General features: G+C 33.6%; 1 protein-coding gene across 2 annotated transcripts in view; it reads left to right on the top strand.

Moving 5' to 3' along the window:
* Window positions 1–22,862, top strand: part of ZDHHC21 (zinc finger DHHC-type containing 21) — a 29,951-nt gene extending 7,089 nt beyond the window's left edge. The window contains exons 4-8 of one of the 2 annotated variants that reach the window (XM_026052733.1): window positions 806–917; window positions 2,278–2,416; window positions 9,271–9,387; window positions 21,463–21,506; window positions 22,002–22,862. In XM_026052733.1, coding sequence (XP_025908518.1) covers window positions 806–917; window positions 2,278–2,416; window positions 9,271–9,387; window positions 21,463–21,506; window positions 22,002–22,134 — 545 coding nt within the window. In that variant the 3' untranslated portion in view covers window positions 22,135–22,862. Of the gene's footprint in view, window positions 1–805; window positions 918–2,277; window positions 2,417–9,270; window positions 9,388–11,669; window positions 12,101–21,462; window positions 21,507–22,001 lie in introns of those variants that run through there. The other variant, XM_026052732.1, reaches the window with a different exon arrangement.
* Window positions 22,863–23,680: the final 818 nt, after the last annotated feature.

The following is a 23,680-nucleotide window of genomic DNA, read 5'->3' as shown; positions in this document are numbered from 1 at the left end:
CTTTAAAGAAAAAAAAACATTTTCCTGAGTTAAAGTATTACGATATTGTTGTGGTTCTGTTTTTCAAAGGTTTCTTCTCTTTTGGGGTAGCCAGTTTGGGATAATAGTTAAACTGAACAATAATAACTTAGTTTCAGCTATAGTACTTCTCAGTATTCTGAGAGGGATTGCTTTGCAGATTATCTTAAAGAATCTCAACATTGGTCATTCAGAACTAGTGTATGCTTTTAATTACAAACCTATCTTATATTTATGTGTTTCTTGTTTATCTATAAAACTGTGTTTTTGAGATGGATATCTTAAAATACTTTGAGATAAAAGATAGTTCAGAAGTGTTCATTGTGTCCTTTATTTTAGTTAGCTTATTTTGACAAGTATGCATAGCAGTCTTTCCTCAGAAGAGTTTGGAATGGTAAGGAGATAGTACTGTGAGACTACCTAGCAGGTATGTTTTTTCACAATAGATGTGTTTTAAAAAAAATTAGAATAAAAGGTATGCATTTCCTTKTTTATACCTTGTTTGAGTATCGGCTTCTGTACTGTAATAACAACTCTCAAGAAATATGTGAAAATAATGATTTGGAAAGGGAAATTGGCAGAGAATGGTGAAATAAATATTACAGTAATACTTCTGATTTAATTAAGATGGCAGTGGTGGGAGGGAAGATTTCTTAGTTGTAGAGTTCTAACTCTATGCATTGTTCACAGTAAGATATTTTTGGCTCGTGGAATCACTAGCATTTATCATGAGTTTGTTGTATCATGTTTAAATCTCTCTAATCTGTCTCTAATATTTTTTTCCTAGAAAGAGAATTTTGGGAATTATGTAACAAATGCAACATGATGAGACCAAAGCGCTCTCACCATTGTAGCCGTTGTGGACATTGTGTTAGGAGAATGGATCACCACTGCCCTTGGTAAGATCATGCCATTTGTTCTGACAATCTTGTTTTAGTGAATCGGATCTGTCTTACTCCTTTCAGAGTTCCTTGATGACCTTGATTATTGCTTGCTTGTCATCTTTTTTTTTTTTTTTTTTCCAACTGCGTTTACTTGTTTGGGTGTTTAGGGCAGGGTAAGAACATAGAACACTAGGCATAGAAATAAACAWAGACATTAGATATAGTAAAACATAGAATTTATATTTGTTGGGATGGAATAAAATACTGGATATCTTTTCTTATAAGAACTAAATACTTCTGTGGTGGTGTATTCAGGGTTTGGGCTTTTTGTTTTGTAGTTTAGATTTTTAATTTCCGGAAAGATAGATTCAGGTCTCTGGGTAGAAAATGTTATTGCCTTGCACTATGCCATGTTTGATATAGTATTTCTGATTTTTCCACTGAGATTGATCTAGTTCCTAACTAGTTTCAGTCAAAATGAACTAAGTCAACCTGTTTAAACTATGTCAAGCTGATTTTTTTGTTGCTTAAAATGAAGACGAACATTTCTGCCATGATCTGAGGGGTCATTTCCATCAAGACAGCAATGATGAGCTGCAGAGGACAGAATTGAGGTCAGGATCCTCCTACATTGATTTAGTCATTTTTGAGATTACCCTTTTTTGTGCATCTTCAGTTTAGAAAATAGTGCCAATATAATGCATTTGTCATTATGGCTTGGCTTGGTATTAACGTCTGTGCCAGTGCTTGTATTAGAGTTCCCATGCTTGTACGAACCTGCCACAATTAATTTTAATCAGCACCAAGTTCTGTGAAGCTGTCTAGACCTACTTTGCAAAGGTTTTGAATCTCATAGTTAGTTTTTACAGAATCTTTGCAATTCTTTACTCCTTTGTGTTGTTGTCTGAAAAAGAAATTTCTTGTTTGAGGTGCTTATTCTGTCTTCCAGTGTCTTATGCTCCTAAGCCATGTATATCTTATTATTGGGCTACTCTGTGATTTCATTTATTTCAAACGGTTAATAATACGGTGAAGTTATGTATTTTTTGTCGTTTATCTTGTTACTTGAGCATTATTTAAAATTGTAGCATATCACACAGTGTATCTTTGAATACAAGGAGAACTATCTCCTGTTCAAAATAATCATTTCAGTAATAGGTCTACACCTTGACAATGTATGCAATCATCTTCATAATAAGTGCCATCTTTAGCATMGAGACAATCACTTCTATTAAGAATGCATTGCTGCCTATCAATTATCATAACTTACTATTACACATAAGTGATAGTAATTTTCATTTGTCTCTGCATATGGTAACGGCCATTTTAAAAAGCCTTGAGATTCTGTTTTTATATATGCTTTGTTTCTCTGCAGGATTAATAATTGTGTTGGTGAAGACAATCATTGGCTGTTTTTACAGCTATGTTTCTACACTCAGATTCTTAGTTCTTATACGCTGATACTTGATTTCTGCCATTATTACTACTTCTTACCACTGAAAAAAGATAACCGGGTAAGATTCTGATTTCTCCACAGTGTTAATAATAGCTAATATTGCCATATAATTTGATATTTGTCTACTAAATTTTAATGTCATTTCACCTGATCACACCCATGTATTTTCAAGCAGGCAATTAGATTTCTGATGACTAAACAGAGTACATTCTGAACTGACTACCATCTCCGTGTTGAAAACACAACATGAATTTTTAAAAACTAGGAAAGGACGATGTTACTAGTGAGGTTGCTTTTGATGTCAYCAGTGAATAGAGGAAAAAAGCAACATGTTTACTTCAGTGGTACTAATATTCTTTTTTGCTTTCTCCAAAGTAAATATATGCAGAATATATTTTTCTTTTCTATCGTAAGGTTTTAACAGGAAATGCTGATATCACCAGAGAAGTGAGAAAAAACATAATAATTTTGAAAGGAGAAAAATATACATTGCTTTTGAAGCAWTATTTTGTGCAATCTTGAGAAGATTATAAGAACTGTGGGTAAGGGATGCAGGAAATTTGGATTGCATGCTCTTATGTTGCTTCAAGGTTTTGTCTCTGTGTAATGCAGCTGAATACCCAAACAATAAAAATGAACTTAAAAATTGGAATTCAATGAAAAAGACATTCTACATTTACGAAATTGAAGCTGTAAGCTCTCTGTAGCCAGTGCTTGTCTGTCTGTGTTGTCAGTAATGTTAAGATTATTCTAGAGTTTTGCTTGAAAGTTGATGAATGTTGACAGTACTAAAGCATGAAAGTTTATACTCTTCTTCTTTTTTTTTAAACTAAAAATCTTTACTCAAATTCTGAAATAAACTTTTTATTTGTCTGAGAAGTATAAACATACTAAATAAAAAAGCCTAGAGAGCAGAGTCTAAGTTAGAATTAAGATTATGCCTCTGGTGCCACATGTGAAGGAGACCAGAACAATTCTAAAGATTGGTAAAGGACACCAGATTTAGTTCTCTTTTGTGCTTTTCTGTTTGTTTGCTTTTGTTTTTYCCAAGTTCTGAAGTGCTGCAATGTTTTTACTCCATTTTGATGTGACATACCAGCATATTCTCTTGTGGTGACTTCACACCTATCTTTCAAGAGTGCTAGAAACTGGCACTCAGTTATAGGTAAGGCAAGTCCTATTTTTTCCCCTTTTGGTAAACATTGCAGATATTTATTATCTTATTTTGTATCCTAAATGGTATAAAGTAGAATTGTTAAATTTTCTAAAAGTCTTCTACTTTTGAGAAAAGAATTGGACTTACTTTTTAAGTTTCTTATTTGCTCATCAGTCTGCACTGTGTGTGAAGTCCCTAGTGAAACATATGTRAAGGTGATCAGTCAAATGATAGCTGAAGACTGCACTCTTTGGAGCATCCTAAATTAACAAGTCTTAAATTTAAGTTGGTAACAACAAATTTCTATCATTTTGATTGTACCAAAATTGTGAATTGTTGCACATCTTTCTCAAAATAACTTTATCTCAACKTTTTTGAGATGATCTGATATTTTAACTTTTTAATTTATATGGCTATTCATATKTAAAGATTTTAAATGATTTTAGAAACTTTGAAAACAGAAGAGGTTTTGTGTGCTTTGATCGTCTTTTTGGATCCAGTATACCCAAATTCTGACTGTCACTTTTACTTTTTAAAAGGGGGATCGATATATATCAAATTCTTTGGGCAAGTGGAGAAATGGGAAATAATTTTTGCTTTAGTCATATTAGGACACCTTGATGGTAATAAAAAAGGGTTTTGAAAATGGATATATGTAAAACTTTGGTCTTCATTGTTCAGCTGGGTTAATTTGAARCCTTTTGGAGAAAAACTTGTTTTGACATGTGCACTTGAGATGTGAAGAGTTAGGGTGAAGAGCCCTCACTAAGTGTAAACCAGTTCAATACATTTGCCTGACTACAGGGCATTTGATTCGTATGTTTGGATGTCAAAATTGACAGAGTCATGAAAAACATAGCTCATTGCAAGGGCTTGTTTTAGTCATGATGATCAGTTTCCATTTATGGAAATTTTAAACAATACTTTTACTTTGGAAAAACTGTGTCTGTGTTACAGCATGTCTGCATTCCAAAGGGATAAAGCTGTTCAAGTTGTATATAAACTTAGTAGATTTACAGGTTTTCTCAGTTTTTAAAGCTACAGGATGGAGTATCCTAATGGAAGTACAGAAAATTAAGATTTTTTTTTCTGGGAGTCTAGTCAGCATTTTTACCTGGAGTAAGATGTTGGAGCTCTGTATAGGAGATTCTTGACCATCTTGCTGAAGGTTCAATAACATATAACTAACTGTATGCCACAGAATCATTTGTTGCAATCATTTGTTGTCCTTTTGCCATCACGTGAATCCAACAAATGATAGGATATAGGTTGGGTATTTAGGCAAGCATCCTACAAGACCGTTCTAATTTTCCAGTTCAAATAGCCTCAAGTTCCTGAGTGTTCCGGGCAACCCAATATATTCTGCTTTTCACAGGAAGCCCTTCTTTGTAGACATTTCTGGCTTTGACCATGAGTTTTTTTTTTAATTGATAGCGGCTAGTGTTTACSACAGATTCAAAAATTGGATAGTTTTTCTAAACAGCCATCTGGAATTAGCTTACTTCCTGCTCATTAAAAATACTTGTGATCTTTTTGGCTGTGTGCCTTCATTTCTTATTTTTATTCTTTGGATATAAAATAATACACAGTATGGAAGCTGTAAATTTAAAAGTGTTCTTCATGCTATTATGAAAGAATCACTTTCTCACAATACTGATTAATGTGTTATGAAAATATGATCACTATTTTTTAGCTTTTTTCAAATCAAAGCTTATTATTTTTAAAGTTTAACATAGAAAAAACAAACAAGTTTAAGTTTTTAATTTCACTGAGACAAATACGATAACTCTAAAGCTACTCAAAGAAGATACTTATTTTCATCAAAGATGTAATCTTCAAGTGTCAGTCCGTACAAGCACAAAGCTGTTTTGTAGTATTTTCGGGTCTTGTAACTGATGTGCTTTCAGAATGATGTGTTGACGTAATTGCTTCTGTTTGTCCAGCAGGAGGAGTACAATTACTGCTAGAACTGGAAGAAATAGGACCTGGTAATTAACTCATATATGTAAGATCCTGGCAGAAAACATGTAATTAAAATAAGGTAGCATAGGAGATGTCATCCTTTTTTATAAAGAAAATTTTTTTCTTAGGGTTATAGATTGACAACAGGATGGGAGAATTTGTTTAAAGAAAAGGACAGACAATGCCTCTTCAGTACTCAACAAGAAAAAAAGCTAAAAAAAAAAGGAAGAAAAAAGACAACCTAACCCTGTAATCCTATGTAGTTAAATTGATGGTGTATGAACCTTGAAAGAAGTGGGGAAGGTAAATTTACTGATACTCAGGAGAAGACAGGAAGGAAAGGATAATATTTTGTTAAAACAAAGTATATTGGCAGTTTCATTTTTATGCCAAAATCATACTGCCTTTTAAAAAAATCTGTTCCACTACTGTGATTGTTTCAGAACCATTGCTGTGGTTTGAAYTCTGTGTAGACTGTCATTTTTTTGAATCTTCTAAAAGCGTTCTTCCCGTTTTCACTTTAATCCAAATCAGTCTTGGATTAGACTTTGGAAATTAGAGATTTAGTAGACCTGAAATGGTTTGAATCAAAGTGCTTAATTTAAACATCTGTTCATATTCATAATAAGTATATTTACAAAAGGATTTATTCAGAATGTGGCTCTTGAGCTATGAATCCATTTTTCTATTTTTTTAAGATGAGTGAATATTCTCCCTTCTTTTTTCCTGCTAATGCTGCAGCCTGTATATTTTTTTTACAATCTGATAGCCTGATAACCTCTCTTCTGTGTTTTACACTTCTTTAATTATAAGCAGGAAAAATATCTTTTCATTTTTAATGTAAGGTATTTGAAAATATCTTTTTAATATGCTCATGACTTTCACTAACCTGTAAGGGAAAGGAATAAATGTGATTTTGATCTTTCAACCCATTGGGCTTTCAAGCCATTTTCTATGTTAACATAAATCTATAGTAGCTAATTTTTCTTAATTACCATTAATATTGATCATGGGGAGTATCCGTAAGAACTAGTGCTTCTGCATAAGTGCGTACTGTATATTCTGYCCTGGGCAGAGGAAGTCTTGTTAGGATCTTTGCCACAATTGCTAGCTCTCTGTGGACTATCTGGGTACCAACTGTGAAGGGAAAGGTGCTGGACATCTTGGTTTGTGATATAATCTTCACCATAAAGCTCCAGATGTGTACAGTCAGTCTCATTTTGTTTCAGTTTTCTGCTTTACATCTGCTGTACATTTTCTGCTATACATTTCTGCTGTACATTTCTTATAAGAGGCCAAGAATCCTTGTGGTTTGGCTRTAAGGCTAATTGTAGTGGCCAAGGGGGCCCTGGAAGACTTGCAGTTTGCATCTAGAAAGAGTACTGCATGTAGAAAAGCAGTGGCAGCCACACACATGAGCTCTGAAGATTAGAGGGAGCAGTTAGGTTGTGGTGCTTGCAAAATGTTAAAATAGAGGGATTTCCTGAAGTGCTGGACTGGTTATTATACTCTGAGCAGAGTGGTGACCTAAACCAAAGTCACAGATAAGGACTAGATCCAGTGAGGAAAAAGTGCTGTGTGACAAAACCCTCTTGTCTCACGAGGGACAAGTTTTGTGTTGTTCATGTTAGCTGAATACTGTGCATAGAGCTAGATGAACTGATGTTTGAACAAGAGGAAAATATCCAAATTGTATTCAAACAAGCAGTGTTTGTTTGTTGACTAATTATTTTGAGGCAACTTTATAGTCTTGGGTGGTTTTCTTGGGAAAAATATTTCTGTTGCTCTTGAGAAGGAATAATAAAAACACATTGGAATGAACTTCTATGTAATGTGCCTACATGCTACATGTGTAATTATTGTTATTAATGCAATTTCAATGATATTCTGTAAAATGTCCTTTTTTTTTCTCCAATCTTTATGCGGTTGCCTTTCTGATTCAAAGGTGAATACTGTTCTGTTGTTTAGGTCTGGTTGCCAAAACAGTTTATTAGTAAATACACTGAGGTTCTTTCTAACAAGTACTGTCCTGTCTGTCTGGATTTCTCGGTGASGGCCCAGTGTTGTTTTCTTGGTTGTCATTGCCTCAGAGACAAGTTGTGTGGAAGTTAGTACAGTTGTTTTTGAGTAGATTCTACAAGGACAAGTAACGGCTAGAAAAATGGTGATTGTCACTTCTTCTCTCTGTTTAGCAAAACAAGCCCTTTGTGATGATTATTTTCTTTTATTTTTTTTTTCCACGGAAATAGTTAAGGGAAGAAATACAAAAAAAATGTGTTCTTCGTTACTGTATCAAAGGTCTTTCCTTTTTATATTTCTTGTCTAGCACTTACATGTCAGTTTGTAGTTTTACCATGGTAAAATGCATGCTAAAGAGTAAAATACAAAATGCATACTGCCTTCTTTTTTTCGCTAGAATCTTCTGATGCAGGGTATAAGTTGATGCTTTTTTTTTTTTTCTTTTCTTTTTCTGACTGAGAATGGTCCCTTTAAGTAACATTTTAGGAGGATGTTAAGATTTTTTTTATTTCATTTTTTTAAATGAAATGGAAGAATGTGATACTAGACCCAGAATGTATCTCCAAGTTCTGACTTTTTTTCACAGCTTTAGCAGCTGATAAGAGCATCTTTCTGATTCTTTATTTAATGTGCCTGGCTTTATTATTTGAACTTTCACTTAAATAATTCAAATATATCAGACTTTTAAAGTAAAATAGAATTTGCCCTAATTGTTCCTTGTTTAATTAAAATACAGTATTCCTGGATCTAAGAATTTCTCTTCTTTAAGTCATAATGATTCGAAGTAAATAAACATCAAAAATAGTGGGGTGGGATTTTTTTCCACATTCAGTTCACTTTTATGTTCTAGTTGTAATTTAAAGTTTACTTGAAAGGGTTTTAATAGTTCCCTGCTGTGATCCGGCTTTTCCAAGTGAAAGAACAGATGTGCATATTCAGAGGAAAGGCTTGAGAACATAATCCTAACTTATAAATAAGAGAATGGCTGTGCTAACTCATTATCAAGGGGTAAGATAAGGTGTGAACTTCTAGTACATTTGCAGTAACTGCCATGTACAAATGTTTTCCCGTGATAAAAAAAAGGTAATTTATCTTTTGGAAATGATCTAAAAAACTCTCTCATACTTCCTGCTGGGTAAAAGCAGGCTTTCCAGGGCAGCCTCTGCCTTGAGGCTACTTGTTTGTGCTCCCATACSAAAGTTATAATAAGTCATCTGAGGCTAAGGTTTAACAGATGAATAAAAATTTATGTTGGACAATAGGCAACATTATAGTTAGATCACTCCAGTATAGATACCTTGATTTTACAGGTACCATCTTCAGGAGCCAAGCTAGGAATGTTACTCTTTTTATTACAAAGAGATGTTTTTAAATGGAATTTAAAAACTTTTTTAAAGTTTTAAATGGAATTTAAAAACTGTGAGCCTTATAGCTAGGATTGTTTAACAGATTTTAAACCTGTTTAACAGGTTTTCTTAYGTTTTGTAGCTATCCAGCATGGTCTTAGGTGAAAAAAATCACAACTAAATTGTGATTTTACTTTTTTTTCAAACCTTAAATATCTTTGGTTATCTGGCCAGGAAATGTTTACCAATATAAGTAAAAGATTCTTGTTTATAATTTTAGTACATTTAGTACTTTTAGTAACTGAAAATCCAGTATTTGCCTTTAGCCACAAGTCTTTGGGAACAACTATTATCTAATGCTACCACTGGGTTCAAAGACTTAAATTTTTTAAATGCYAAAGATTATTTGTTCTCTCTCTCTCGTTCTAGGATATGTTTGTATGTAGACATGAACTTGCTCTTCTAAGAATATCTGCCTTCATGGGTCTGATAGTTCTAGGTGGAATAAGTGGCCTCTTTTATACTCAGCTAATGGGTATTTTCACTGTAAGTATCCCTTCATTTTAAAATGTCTTTTAATTGTTATCAAATAGACCTAATAAAAGCAGAATCCATTATAAGGAAATAAAAATATTTCCATTCTGGGGCACCTCTCTTGTGAGCTCTGTCAAGACTTTACTTTCCAAAGAGATCTTAGGAAGCTTTCTTGCATAGAAGTGTCTAATAATTCACATATTGAGGCAATTTCATGATTCATATTAGTGAAATAAAATCATGCACTATCCAGGAAATGAACAGTGAATCCACTGTGAAATATTAGTTATGTACTTTTTGAATCATTAATTTTTGCTTTTATTTTAAAGTCTTAAGTGCTGTGCTCTCAATTAGACTTTGTGACAGTGAGGCCCACTAATTAATCATGCATTTTAAGAGCACAGGTTTTTTTTTTAAGTACTTAAATAAATCTGCTTACTTCATATATTTCAAATTAATAAATTGTGGCATATGATCATGTACAGTTTAAAGGCATATTTTGTATATATAAAAACTACATGGAAAATTTTTCTAGTTAAGTGAATTGGACAAGGTAATAATTATCTACAAGAAATGTATGTTTTTGCTGCACATTAAAATTTAAAATGATTCACTCACAGTAAGTAATTAATTTGTGTTAAAAATCTATTAAAGTGAAGTTCTCCTGTACAGAAGAGAGCATGTTAGTCACATCAGTACGTGTCTGAAAGAATGTATAATTTGGCCTGCAAAATTTTTATTAATGARAATAATATACAAGATAACAGCATCTTTTACATACTGAGTTACATGATTGCTGCTGATTCTGAGCGCTTGCTGAAATTATGTTTTGGTACTATGAGGATATCAACCTGTATGGGTACAAAGTGGAAGACCTCCTAACCATATGGTGTAATGTCTTTGCATGGAATAAAGGGCAAAACCTCCTGTGTAGTGTTTACTTTTGTTAGATAAATCTGTAATAATGTTAATATTACATTTCTCTGAATTACAGCCTCCTGTTTTTTGACTTTATAGTCCGAATTTGCAGTGCTTTTTTTTTTTTCTTTTTTTTCTCTACTGTCCAGCTGCTCTAACACACATTTTTTGACCTTCTGGTCTGTTTACTGTGCTCCTCTTTCCTGTTCTGGTGCTTGCCAGCAGGCTGTTACCTGCCTGTTTAAATGCTGTCACACAACTGTACCCCTCTACTCACACAACTGTACCCCTCTACTCACACAACTGTACCCCTCTACTCGCTAGAGTCAGGATGTTTTTCTAGTCCTGTATCTAGCTGAAGTGGTGCGGACATCTGGATTTCCTGATCTGCCCCCAAATCCCACTGCAAGGAGATATTGAAGTTTAGGGAAATTTAGTGTGCGAACATTGTAGTATGGGTGGCCTTTGAGCCTCTGTTAAATAGCTATCTGAGAAGTACTACAATAAAAGATGGAAATCATTTAGAAGAAAGCAAGGACAAACCCTAATTTTACAGTTCTCATCATCTGTTTGTGCTAATGGGGCTGGGCTAAATTTTGGTAGTGGTCATCAGCATTTGTCCGGATGCCACTAGGATACAGAAAACAAACTCTGAGATGGAAGCAAGTTCTGTTTATGGAAACACCTGAAACTTAGGACATTTCTGTTTTGGCATAAAGTACTGCATCTGAAACAGGCATGAATCCCCAAAATGTTCTTGGATTATTCTTGACTCTAACCCTACAGCCTCCAGTCGAGGTAGAAACCGGATGCATGCAACAGACACCTGCTATAGCCCAGCTCTAATGAAAGCCTTATTCAGGCTTGGGCAGCAGTGGCGGAATAAATATGTAAAAAGCATAACTATCTGCCCAACATTATCCCAGGGATATCCCCTTCTGGCATATCCTAGAATACAACATGCTGCCATTTGAGAAATGGAAGGAAGCTTTATCTGTGAAAGAAATTGGTTTTGGAATTCAAAGTATGGGCACTGGGCTATTTAGAAGGATGCAGCCCAGTGCATCCTTAAAGTGTCTAAACCCCCACTTTTTTGCAGACCCTTTTGTCACAGAAATTGGTGGCTATATGCATGTTTGGTTATGAGAATCTGTAGCCTCCCTTTTGGCAGTCACGGTTTAACAGAAATATAGAAATATTCCTGCATATGTTTAGATAAAATCGATACTTTCTTTGTGAACAAGCACAAGTGAAAACCTATAACATAGTATCTTTTTTTTTTTTTTGATTTTCCTGTCTTTTAAATACTGCCAAGTTTATGTTTTTTAGAAAGAACTAGAGTCATGATTTTACTAATTTTGAACTTTTTCTTATAGCAATTCTTCTGGATCTCCATAAGGCAAACTTGCTTGACCCTGTTTATATGATTTTTCCAGAAACTAAGGCAATAGTTTCTGTTTCATGTCACTGAAGAAGAGTGATAGGAACAGCTAAAGCCAACTATTTTTTTCATTATTACTGGATAGGCAGAAATGAAAAATGCTATGTTCCCMGTTTCTTCCAGTATCTGGTAAAAATGTCAGACCTACAGAAGCACCTTTTTATATAAAACTGCAGCGAAGTTCTTTCTTCAGTATAATCAGTAATGAAGTAGGCCTTGAAATGGCACCTTCTGGCTTCGTTTTCTGTGTTTCAAACACACAGTATGATGGCTTTGCTCAAGTATGTATRGTTATTGTAGCAAGCAGCTCAGCTATGAAGCATGACCTACATGCTCAAGTTGGTTTAGAGTTCTCAATTATTTGCACCAAATATTAGCAGTAAAACCAATGCCAAAGGTTTGTACTTTTTTTCACTGCGACATGTGAATGTATAGAAGAAAATGAATTAGCATGAAGATACTTTTGCACATAGTGTTCATCTGGCCTGCTTCTAGGCATAATTTAAAATGAATTGAGCTTAGTTGGTAGCTTGACAAGTCATATGAAGAAGCAAGCATTCTTTTTATAAGATTTCAAGGAAAAATAATAAGGAAAAAATCTCATTTTGAGTAACAATTTTCAGATGTTGAAAAAATGTTATCAAGTTTATATATAGTGGAATTGATATATTTCATATACCTTGTTGTGTTACTCTGAAATAAAGCCAACAATAAGAAAAGAAGCACTTTGTGGTGTGTAGCTGATACGTTGTGCTTTATGTACTGCACTTACCAAAATGCAATGTTGCATCATTGACTTATTTTCTGTGCCTATCCTTGTGTAACTTTSCACAATTATAACAGCAGATCAATTAGGTAAGAGTTCTTAAATTAGAGAAAGAAACATACATCCTCTAATGTTACCTTATTTCAAGTGTGTTCAGTAGAGTAAGAAGCTTGGAAATAAGTGTACTCTCCCACACCGTAGAAATGCAAATTTGGCTGTAGTGCAGACACTGTTCTTAAGGGTATACTGTTCATGAAGGTGATTGGTAGACAAGGTTAGCTAATGCGCACTAACCTTCCAGGGTTTTACCACCTCTGTGGCTGAGGTAAGACTGTTAGTGCGTCCTAAACACCCAGCTATTCACATCTCATCTGGAGGTTCAGGCAGCCAGAGATCAAGGGAGGTAACTTCCTACAATGAGAGGAGAAGTGTGAGAACAGCTGGCAAAAAACTGTCCTCAGAGGAACTTCTGATGTGAATTGTTCTCATGAAGAGGTCACTTTATAGCAGATTAGTGCTTTCTCCCTAGAAACTAGCATATGTGAAATACCCTTTTAGCAGAAGGGGCACATGGCTCTTTTCATCCTCCTTCTCCAGTTGCTTTCCTCATGCCCTAATTTGCCTTTATTCTTGTCATGATCCAGAAGTTATAACACTTTCTGCTTGTATCCTAGACCTCTCTTGGTAAGCGTGTTTTTGGATACTTYGGAAATAGAGGAAATTACAGGTTCCCTCTAATTCAGAAATCCCTGAAAGATGGGAGAAATTTAACATCATAATTTAGAAAATAAATGAGTGTTTCTAACAAATGTGTGTAACAAAATGTCTCTTAGATAAAATTCTCATATTTCTGGAGAGCAGCATGGAAGAAATCACTCTTTAAAATATTACTTATGAAAACAGTCTGTCATATTTTTCAGCATRGATCATGTATTTATACCAAAGGCCTGTTTATTTTCTTTGCTTGGTGCCTGCTTTTCCAGTTTTCTATTGTTGCTTGCTCTGCAAAATTAAATTTGATCTTGCTTATTTGGAAATGAGTCTGTATTCCTTTCTGGATAGAGGGAGTATTTTTAATGACTGTGCTTGAGAAGTAAAGACAAACTTAGCATGAAACAATAAAGAAGTCAGATTTTTGTCAGTAGCGACCTAGAAAGATCATATGTTACAATGTTCTTCTGCTACTGAGAATAGTATCTTTCTGGAATTCTTTTTAGCCTTTTTTTTYYCCCCCYTTTTTTTCCTTCTTTCTTTCCTTTTTTTCTTTCTTTCTGTGTTTTTCTATTTTTTGTTCTTCTTTCCCCCGCCCCGGTCTTATTGCTGTCCTTGGCTTCAGGCTGGATAAGCTCCTGTGTTGACCTGAGCTAGTCAAAGGGATAAGAGGGCAGCTATAGAACAGTTCTGCCATCAAAGCAGAAACATGTATCTTTTTTTTTTCCCTCTTTCTTCGTCGCATCAGCCTTTACTATGAAAATACTATTCGCATATAAATTATCATTTTGCYTGGGACCGCTGTGTTAGATAAGTTTAACATAGTTAAAAAAAAAAATATTGTGTACTTTACTGGCCTTGTTATGAGGCATTCAACTGTAAATGCAAAGTTTATCAAGAAAAGGATATTTTATACTTATCCAAAAAAACTCCCACATACAGGAGCAGTTTTCTCTGCATCTCCACTGTATTGCTATTTATTTTTTTTCTGTGGTTATCTTCATCTAATTCAGTCAAAAAGTAGATAGAAATATATCCAGAAATTTGCTTGCTTTTCCAAGACAACTAGCGTTTTTTTTTTTTTAAGAAGTCCTTGCATTTGTTACGAGGTATTTTTATATACAGCACACACATGTTAAAAATAAAGGGTTAACTTATTCATTCATTGACAGGAAAAAACATAGATCTCTCTAAGGAAGAGTGTGTCTTTTCTGTGAGTTATAGGTTCTTCTGTTTTATGGTTTTTTTTTTTAAGGCAGGTGTAATCTAAGGTGTTTTAAAAATAGGGACTGTCAAGTTAATTCTGTATAGATTAATAAAGGAGCAGCACTGGCATAATTATTTGTCTCAGTTGTTCCATTTGCTTTAAGGAAGTGCTTCTGTATGTTCTGATAAATATGTATCTAAAAATGACTGCTATAATTTGGATTTTTTGTGTAGTGGCTCACTTTTTTGCTGTGTTGCATAACATTTTGTTCATGTCCTTACTGAAGTTTTAGATTGCGTCAGACACRACTATAAAGTATTCATTTTTTTAAGGCTGACACCTCTTGCATATGTGAAGGGCTTCTTCCTCTCAAGCTTTGTCTTGTTCTTTATTTTGTTGGCTGCCACCTGTCTGAAGCAATCAACCACTTCCCTCTTTCTCTCCCTCCGCACAAAAGGAAAATCCCATCTTCCCATGGATGGTGGAAGGTAACAGGATAATCAGTTCAGCAGTGATCCTCTGATGTCATTGTGGGAGCCCTGTAAAAGCGGATTAGCTGTGACCCAGATAAAATAATTAGAAATTACTTGGACACTTACAAATAACAGATCTACTAATCTCATTTCCAAGGTTAAAAAAGGTCTGTCTCTCAACATAACACTACCAGATGTTTCAGTTGAATGGCATCCTTTGCAGAGACTAATCTGAACCCTAATTTCAAAGGATTACCTTTGATTGTTTTCTGTTAAAACACTAAACAGTTTGTGTTTCCATTTTTCCATATGTTCTAGCAAATTATATATASAATCACTTTTTTCTTTAGTTTTCCATTATAGTCTGTCAGGTATTTTTTCTATATTTTTATGTGTCAGTACTACAGAGATGCGCTTTTTTATTAATATGATTTTCTACATACTTGTTTATCTAGAGCTAAGCTAAATAATGTGTGGGCTTTTGTAAATTTGGTAGATCCTACATGGTCTTTCTACAGTATAGTGTATGTATTATCATAAACTAAGTGATCAGTGACTTTATTAATTTAATTAATGCTACCAGGGTTTCCTGTTAATTAACAGTTTAAATGATGTACAGTGATATGCCAATATCCTCAAGCACCGATTCTGTGTGTATGTGATAGAGAACATTTTTAATTCATTTATTTTTAGGAGGTTGGGAGAGAAAAGAGTTGAAGTAGCTGCCATACAGTAGCCTGTTGTATATACAGTGAGATGCCTGTCYATATAACCTTTTCCCTTCAGAAATATTTTGGATATTTGTTAAGACTATGTTATATTGCTATTGCAGTGTTTGTCCTTAAACACTGCAAACACGTAAGCAGCAAATGCATTTCACTGGATTTTTTTTTAATTGTTCTAGTAAATATATCCATCTCTACATAAGCATAATACACCTCCCAATTCAGATATTTTAACAGAATTCCTTAACATAGTGGTTACTTTGCTGAAAGCTTATTRTCCTTTAAAATGAGGAAATCTTCTTTCTAAAGCAACAGGAAAAAGTTGGAAATTGTACAGATGAATTTTCTGTGATATGTTTATCCCTAAACTTGATTTTCAAACACTTGGTATGTTTAAAGGCTAGTATTCCATTTAACAGCAAAAATCGAATGTATACAATAAATGCCTGTAAGAAATTTAAATTTTCTGGTAATGTGTAGCTCAGAATTTTACTGAAGATGAAACCGAAGTACTACAGTTTTTCTGTTGAAAAAAAATCTCAGTTCTTTCCTAATTTTATAGTGATAATTCATTGATATTTAATATACACAGATTGCACAAGTGATGTAGTTATGCTAAAATTCTTTTTGTCTTGAGAAATAAGTATTTTTAATTAAAAATATTTATAGTCATTTCTTTAATGAGATAATCTATTAAATACTGCTTTGCTTAGTGAAATAATAAGGGCTTTACTTTTTTTTTTTTCCCCCCAAACATGGCAGAAATGTAGTCAGAGAAGTATTAATCCTGATAATTAAGTTTAGCACAGAAGAAACTCGGATTTGAAGGGGAAATCAGGATTTTGAGACAAATATTTTCTTTACTTCAGTATAATAAACTGTAAAATATAAAGTAATCACAAATAGCAGAATAAATATAAAGCCAAATAATAATCTGAAATGCGAGAACTAAAAGAAAATAGGTTCATGCAAACATTGGCTATGTTTATGTTCCATTTTCTTCTTATCCCTTCCTTTTTTTTTTCTATGTCTAACTTTCGCCCACCTATAAGTAAATTTCCCATTAAAATACTCTTATGAAAATTTATAAAATAAATTGTCAGAATCAATTATATTCTGGTCTTTGGTAATTTGCTAACTGTAGAAAATCTTTTTTTTATTATTATATACAGCACATTTAATTTCTTTAACAAATGTATCATGTTAGTCTTAAAAGCCTGTTTACCATCAAACCCATATTCTACAATCTTTTAAAAAAGCCTGTGCATCAACATTTTAAAACATAAGAATAAACTTGAAAGCTGAAGCACTCAATGTTGAAAAAATTTACTATTTAGATCAGTTTATGGTTTACACAAATAAATCCCAGTAAATTAATGGTAGATATTTGCCCATACAAATATGCTTTCTCCTTTAACTTGCTACAAGTTACTGGGGAAACTTTTTTTGAAACTCGTTAGTTACAATGTTAAGGGAAGTTTATTTAATTTAGAAAATTTAGTCAACAAAATCTTATTCTTTGCAGAGAAACGTAAATATCTTCTTTGTGATTCAGGGAATGAGCCCTTTTTCAATTAATTTATTTTTCTAAATAACAAGTGAGGTACTTTTCAACAACTGGAGATAAATAATGGTAATAATGATTTAGTGTTGTGGGAGATTAATGTTTGTCAAATTTAGACAACAGACCATTAAAATAACTTCTGTGTGTGAAGAACAACAGCTGGCCTCACCAGGCATATCTTAASGGGGTGCTCTTAAGTACTAATACAGATAGTGTGTGTGCTAAATGTGATGTTGTCCCACTTCATGTACCTAAAACAGGACGGTCTTGAAACAAGATTGAAGAAAACTGTGTGTTTTATTTTGTTTTGCTATCTTTTTCTTTGTACATATTCTTAATTCAGTTTTAGGTATTGTTTTTGATGCATTTTCTGGTATGTTACATGAAGAATCTATTTCACTACATTCATCACAGACCAGAGAACAGAGGCATTCCCTAGAAATAATATAGCACAACATCACTTTTCAGTTTGCACACAATCTCTCATGTAAGGTATTTTTAAAAATTTTGTCAGGCTAAATTTAAACATCAGTTTTACAAAAAGCGGTGAATGGTAAAATAAAAATGTAGTTTATTATTTTCACACTGTAGAGGTAGAAAAACTACCAAAGTAGTAAACTTTCTTCTTGATGAAGTGCATGGTATTTGATATTCCTGGAGGAATGAAAGGAATGAAAAAATGATGTACTGGTCAGGTACATTACAGGCTGTTTAATGCTTTGAGGTAAAAGCAATAGCTGCAGTTTGCAAGGGTTTGCAAATTCTGTTGGTTTTCTACTTTCTCCTTTATTATACTTTTCTGCTGATTCCCGTATATTGAATATTTGAAGATTATACTAAGCAAGTACAATRTAACGATTGCATTCTTTGAATGCAAGTATTTAAGTAAACCTCTATTCATTAGATATCATTCTATGCAAGCATGGAAATAATATTGGACCAGAGATTGTTGCTGCATTCTTTGGAGTTACAAATTACTGCTTTTTCTCAGGAAAATGAGAATTGGTTAGAGATTCTTTCCATGTGCTTGTTATGTTATAAATTAGTTCATGATGAATCCTGTCCAATAGCACAGTTTGCTCACCAGCATACCTATATATATATTATATATATATATTTTATATATATGTATGTGTGTGTGTGTGTGAGGAAGAGAGAGAGAGAGAGAGAGAAAGATCTGCTTTAAAAAAAACTTTCCTTGAAGCAGCTTGTGCTAGTTTAAAATATACCTGTGATAGATCTTTAAGTAGCTAGCACAGGAGCATTCACTTACAAATGCATTTTAAGGCAGCCTGCAGGATTCAGTCAGTACTACTAAATATAACTCTTCATCTCTGTCATTAACAGTTTTAGCTTTTCCAGTACTTTGGTTTATTTAGAACCAACAAGCTGCAGTTGTAGACTTGTCTCAAGTCTACAAAGTGGGAAGATGCTTAGCATCAGCTGTCTCTGAACCTTCTGGTGCTTGTTTCTAATATTAAAATACATATTTTTCTCTGTTTTCTGTGTTTATTTCCTCTTAATATCATTTGCCTTTCTCACTAAGACACTTAAGAGGTGTTTTTATTTAGTTGCTTTAAAATGCTTTTTACGTGGATGTATATTTCTGAATAGGCAAGTGCAGAAGCACTGTTTCCAATCTGGATGATGACCTTGATAATCAATTGTGATTAAGTCATTTTGTCTCATACACAATAGTAATTTTTTTGTTTTTCCTGAAGATAGGACTCAGTTGACATTTGCTCACTTCAAGTTGCTTGTAACTGATAGATGAGTAACTGCTTTGCAAATTTTAACATTAGAATTAGCCGGGAGAATTTCTAGCAGCATTCCTTTTGTATTAATAGTAATCCAAGCTGATAGTTAACACAGACAGTCAAAGCCTCTTAGGCTGAGCAAAATAACACTGATGTTTTAGCAAAACCTTTGAAGGCCATTCTTCAGATACATCAACACCTTGTCATTCAATGGATTATTGATTATTCTTATCCTCCAATTTCTGAAAATTCAACTCCCTGTGAAAAAAAACTTAAAATACTAGTCCAAAGTCCAGTTATTGCTTCCTCCCATTTCTTACACTGTCCTCTACAGCGAGGCTGCTGAATTAGGAAATGTTATGAAGAGTTTATTGGGGAAAAAATGGGATATTGGGAGCTGTGAAGTTTCATTTTCATGTGAAAAAGTAAGTGGATTCACTTACAAATGAAAGTATATTTCAAATGAGTTGAACTGTTTGAGGGGAGCAGGAAGGCAGGGGAACAGTGGAGGGAATTTGGTTTCTTGAATTTAGTCATCAGTACTTGTTAAACATCTAAACTGCAAAGAAGAAACTTACTCCAGTTCCTTCTAGCCCTGATTTATAGCTTTTTAAATGTCTGTAGGGACATTTTTATTATCCAGAAGTTACCCCAGAAAAAAGGATTCACTGCTYGGTCCCAGTTTACTTACTGTTACATAGAGCTATTTATTATTAGATATTTTTTGACATTTTAACATGAGAAGGAGGAGGGACAAAAGGAAGGATTTTCTCTTACTTCCTATCCAGCTCAAATCCTTAGTATATTTTGAAGGCATGTAAGTTTTGCAGTCTTTTTTACAGTAATTACTTGCAGGTCTCATTTTAGTGCTTTCACTTAATTAATTCCATAGGTTGTGTTTTTGAGGGAAGCAGTCTGTGATGAGTATCTTCCAGTTGTGGATCCTATGATAACAATTTAAAAAACAAACATGACATGGCAGGAATTCCTCCAAAAAAATATTCAAAACAGTGTTCAAAATTGCAAATAACATTATTTTAGAAGTTAGTATAAACATATTAATGAATAAACATCTTCAAAAAGAAACAACATACTCAAAAAAGACACATAAACCATTCTGAAGATGCAATGAAATTATTTGCAATGAAAAGTTKTTCTTAGGCTCTTTTTTCTGAAATGAAAATACTTTTTTTGATAACTAGTTATTTATAGTCCATACTAGTGTACTGCTGTTCGTAAAAAACATATCATMTAGAACTCACTGCTTTCAAACACACCAGTATTCTTTGTTCTGTCAGAGAGGTATGAGGTGAAAGGTGGGTTTCTGTCAGATCCATGCCATGATATAGAAAGTGGCTTGTGTCTGTCTGTGTTTCCCTGTTACTTGCGGCAAGTGAGAGGTAGGTGAACTAATATGCTAGGCAGGCATAAGGTGAGCAGGAGAATCAGTTATTTGGTCAGTAGACCAAAGACAGTAAAATTTGACAGATACCTAAATGAGTCGACATTAAAGGGAAGTAGCAACCTGCCATAAAAAGAGGTTGGAAACATGAAAAATACTTGAATTAACACATTTTAGAATTCTTGAATTATTTTGTAATGCAATGAAATATGAGTCTACATTGAAAAAGTACTGCTGGAAGTAAAGATGAAGTAATACTGACCTACAGATAAGCGTTTTTTTTTTTTTTTTTTTTAATTATACGCATTTCTTCAGCAATATATGCATTGCTGGAGTAAAAGTACCATTTTTGGTAGCTTTTAAAATTTTATTTAGAGGCAATCTGAGCTTAAATTGATTTTTTATTTATAAAATTTAATGAAGGAAGTCATGTTCAGAAAAGTATGAATTTACTGTTAGCTGTAGATACCTTTTCTCTAGCCTTTTTGTCTAGACTATTATTAATGAATTTTAAGAAAATTATTATTATTATTATTATTAGTAGTAGTAGTAGTAGTAGTAGTAGTAGTTTATATTTAGTATTTTCCTCTAGAAAGCGTAGAAGTTTTTTGTAATATCTTTGGTGGTACATTTCACATTGTAATACTCATGAAGATAATTATTTTAAAGCTTAATAGGTTCTGCTTTTCAAGGGACTGATGATGATGATGCTCACGATTTACTGAATTGTGTTATAAATATGCTTTGCTCCCGTGCATTTCTGAATAGAATCTCCAAGACTGGAATAGGTACTTTTTAAATATGTTGGAAAAGTGCACTTTGCACACGTTATTTTTGAAAGTCCATAAATTAATTGTAATATCTGAGCTATTTTTAGCTATTATAATGTCATTTTCTTGACTTCCTGTAATGTGTGCTTTCATAATAGAACTACACTGTATTGTTACATTTTGTGTTTGTAAAAGATCGTATTTAACAGACTGAATACATCAGTTTAATGTGAAGTAAGAGGAAAATGTTGCTAGAGCAGTACATGCTAAGATGTAATTGTCTATTTAGCTCTTTTGTAATGACATGAACAGCTAAAAGATTTTTTTTCATAGTATTTAATTTTCTTTAACAGGACACTACAAGTATAGAAAAAATGGCAAATTGTTGTGAAGATATGTAAGTACTATAAAATTCCTAACTTGCTGAAAAATTAGAGGAATGGCTGCGACTAACTTAGTGAGAGAAGAACAGAGGACATTGTTAAGAGTATTTTGCATGCTGCTGCTCCCTGTATTTCTTATCTACAGCAGTAGCCTTTAATACTTTATTTTTATTCCCTTCTTACCCAAAGTAAGTAAAACAGTATTTTCAAAAGCAGAGATCAAAAAGAACTTGCTGCTGTGTTTTGGATGTATGTTTCGTAGATCCTGAAGTTCTCCCGTGCTTCAAAAGTTGCCCCTGGTTGATTGACAACACAGTTAGTTTCTTCTCTCCCAAGTTAAGTCTCAGCTGCGTGCCCTAATGAAAGAAAAGCTGTGTGCTGTGTTTGTGATGCTGGGACACAATTCATCAGAGCCCAGCGATGGATCCCTAGCCAACCTGTATTGTTGTAGATGACTGAAATGCACCATGGGAGTGCTGTCTTTCACTAATAATGCTGTTTTTTTATAGATCAAGRCCCCGAAAGCCATGGCAGCAGAGCTTCTCTGAAGTTTTTGGCACTCGCTGGAAGATCCTGTGGTTTATTCCTTTCAGGCAGAGGCAGCCACTGCGAGTTCCCTACCACTTTGCCAATCATGTCTAAACAGATGGATGGTGGGCACAGATGGGTCCTCTATGCTGGAAGTGTGTTACAGGTTTTATGATAATAGGACTATGACAGTCCTCAAGTCAATTAAAATCCACCCACCAATCTTAGTCATCATAATGTGCCACAGGCTTTATTTTAATAGTAGTCTGGATTTTGTTGTGGGATTAATAGAAGTTAAATGTTTAAGTTAAAGGATATTTACTTTCAGATTAGCTTTCTAAATGGGTTTCTTTAATATTTAACAATGATGACAAAAATAAATGCTGGACTAGAGTCTTCCTCTATGGGTTTGATATTGCCTATTTTGATTTTTTTTTTCTCTTTTGGTAGGAAACACTGAAATTTACATGGATTTTTAGCATTCTTACCATGTAATCTCATGCTGCTTTTAATTTTATTACAGTTGTTCTTTTTTTTTCTTGCCAATAGATGTGTCTAGTTGATATGCAGGTCATTTTTTTAGTAAATAATGTTTAATATACCGTGGTATTGCATTGTGTTTGCTCTGAAAAGCTGACATTTGAAACTGAGGCAAACTTCTATATCTTGCTTGTAAGAGTTTTTAAAAGTACATATATATGTATCTGTGTACACATACAGAGATCCTACATCTTAGGTTACCATTTTATATACATCTGGTCTTAGTTAAAGGTAACATCATATATTATCATTCATGTCTCATATGTCAGCAAAAGCTATGAAATGCGTTGAGGGTAAAATAGGCAGGTGGTAAGCATGTTTTCCCCTTTTTCCGAAGGATTTCTTTGCAATAATTCAACAAGGAAGCTGTATAGTGCAAATACTAGAAAGCATATACCTTTTGTAAGAGCTGATGTAATTAGCATAATATACCACAGAGAATGCTATATAGTCATTAAAGTTTTGCGTTTTATATTTTCTTCTGTTTAGTCACAACTAGCTGGACTTGTTTTAGGTGCTTATAAATGAAAATATTTTAAAATATTTATATATAAATATATTCACTATAAACATGTACAGTAAAGTATATTAGGTGATTTAATTGGGTGCTGTGTTAATGTATAAGAGCTTTCTATTCTTGTGGGCCCTTTCTTCATGGAAGTGATCAACCAAAGTCAACATCTTTGAGATTAGATCTGGTGAATTGATAATGATTCACAAAGTATTGCCTTTGTTTTGCTAGGTCTGGAAATACCATGTAATTTATTATTCTATGTCTGGACAAAGATCAGCATGAGATATTTGTAATTCTTGGAAGTTCTGTGAATTTTTGAGAAGTTCATACCTGAGATTTTTCAAGTTATGCTGCTTACCATGTTTTTTTTTTTGTTGTGTAACAGCAGGACTAATCCACCTCAAATGACAGCCCTGTAACATGATAGTAAGAGGAACAAAGTCAGAGTGTACAGTATGTAGATTGCATTTGGAGAGAATCATAATTCACTTCTGAATGGTGCGTTCAACTCGAGAGCTAAATTTTAAGTGAGTGTTACTCGGAATCTTTAGATCAGCTCTTTTAAAGCCTTAATATTGCCTATCATGGATACATCATCCTTTTTTT

Source organism: Nothoprocta perdicaria, unplaced genomic scaffold (genome assembly GCF_003342845.1).
Source record: "Nothoprocta perdicaria isolate Ctin4 unplaced genomic scaffold, notPer1 scaffold_90, whole genome shotgun sequence".
Classification (NCBI taxonomy): domain Eukaryota; kingdom Metazoa; phylum Chordata; class Aves; order Tinamiformes; family Tinamidae; genus Nothoprocta; species Nothoprocta perdicaria.
This window is presented reverse-complemented; position numbering and strand designations above follow the sequence as displayed.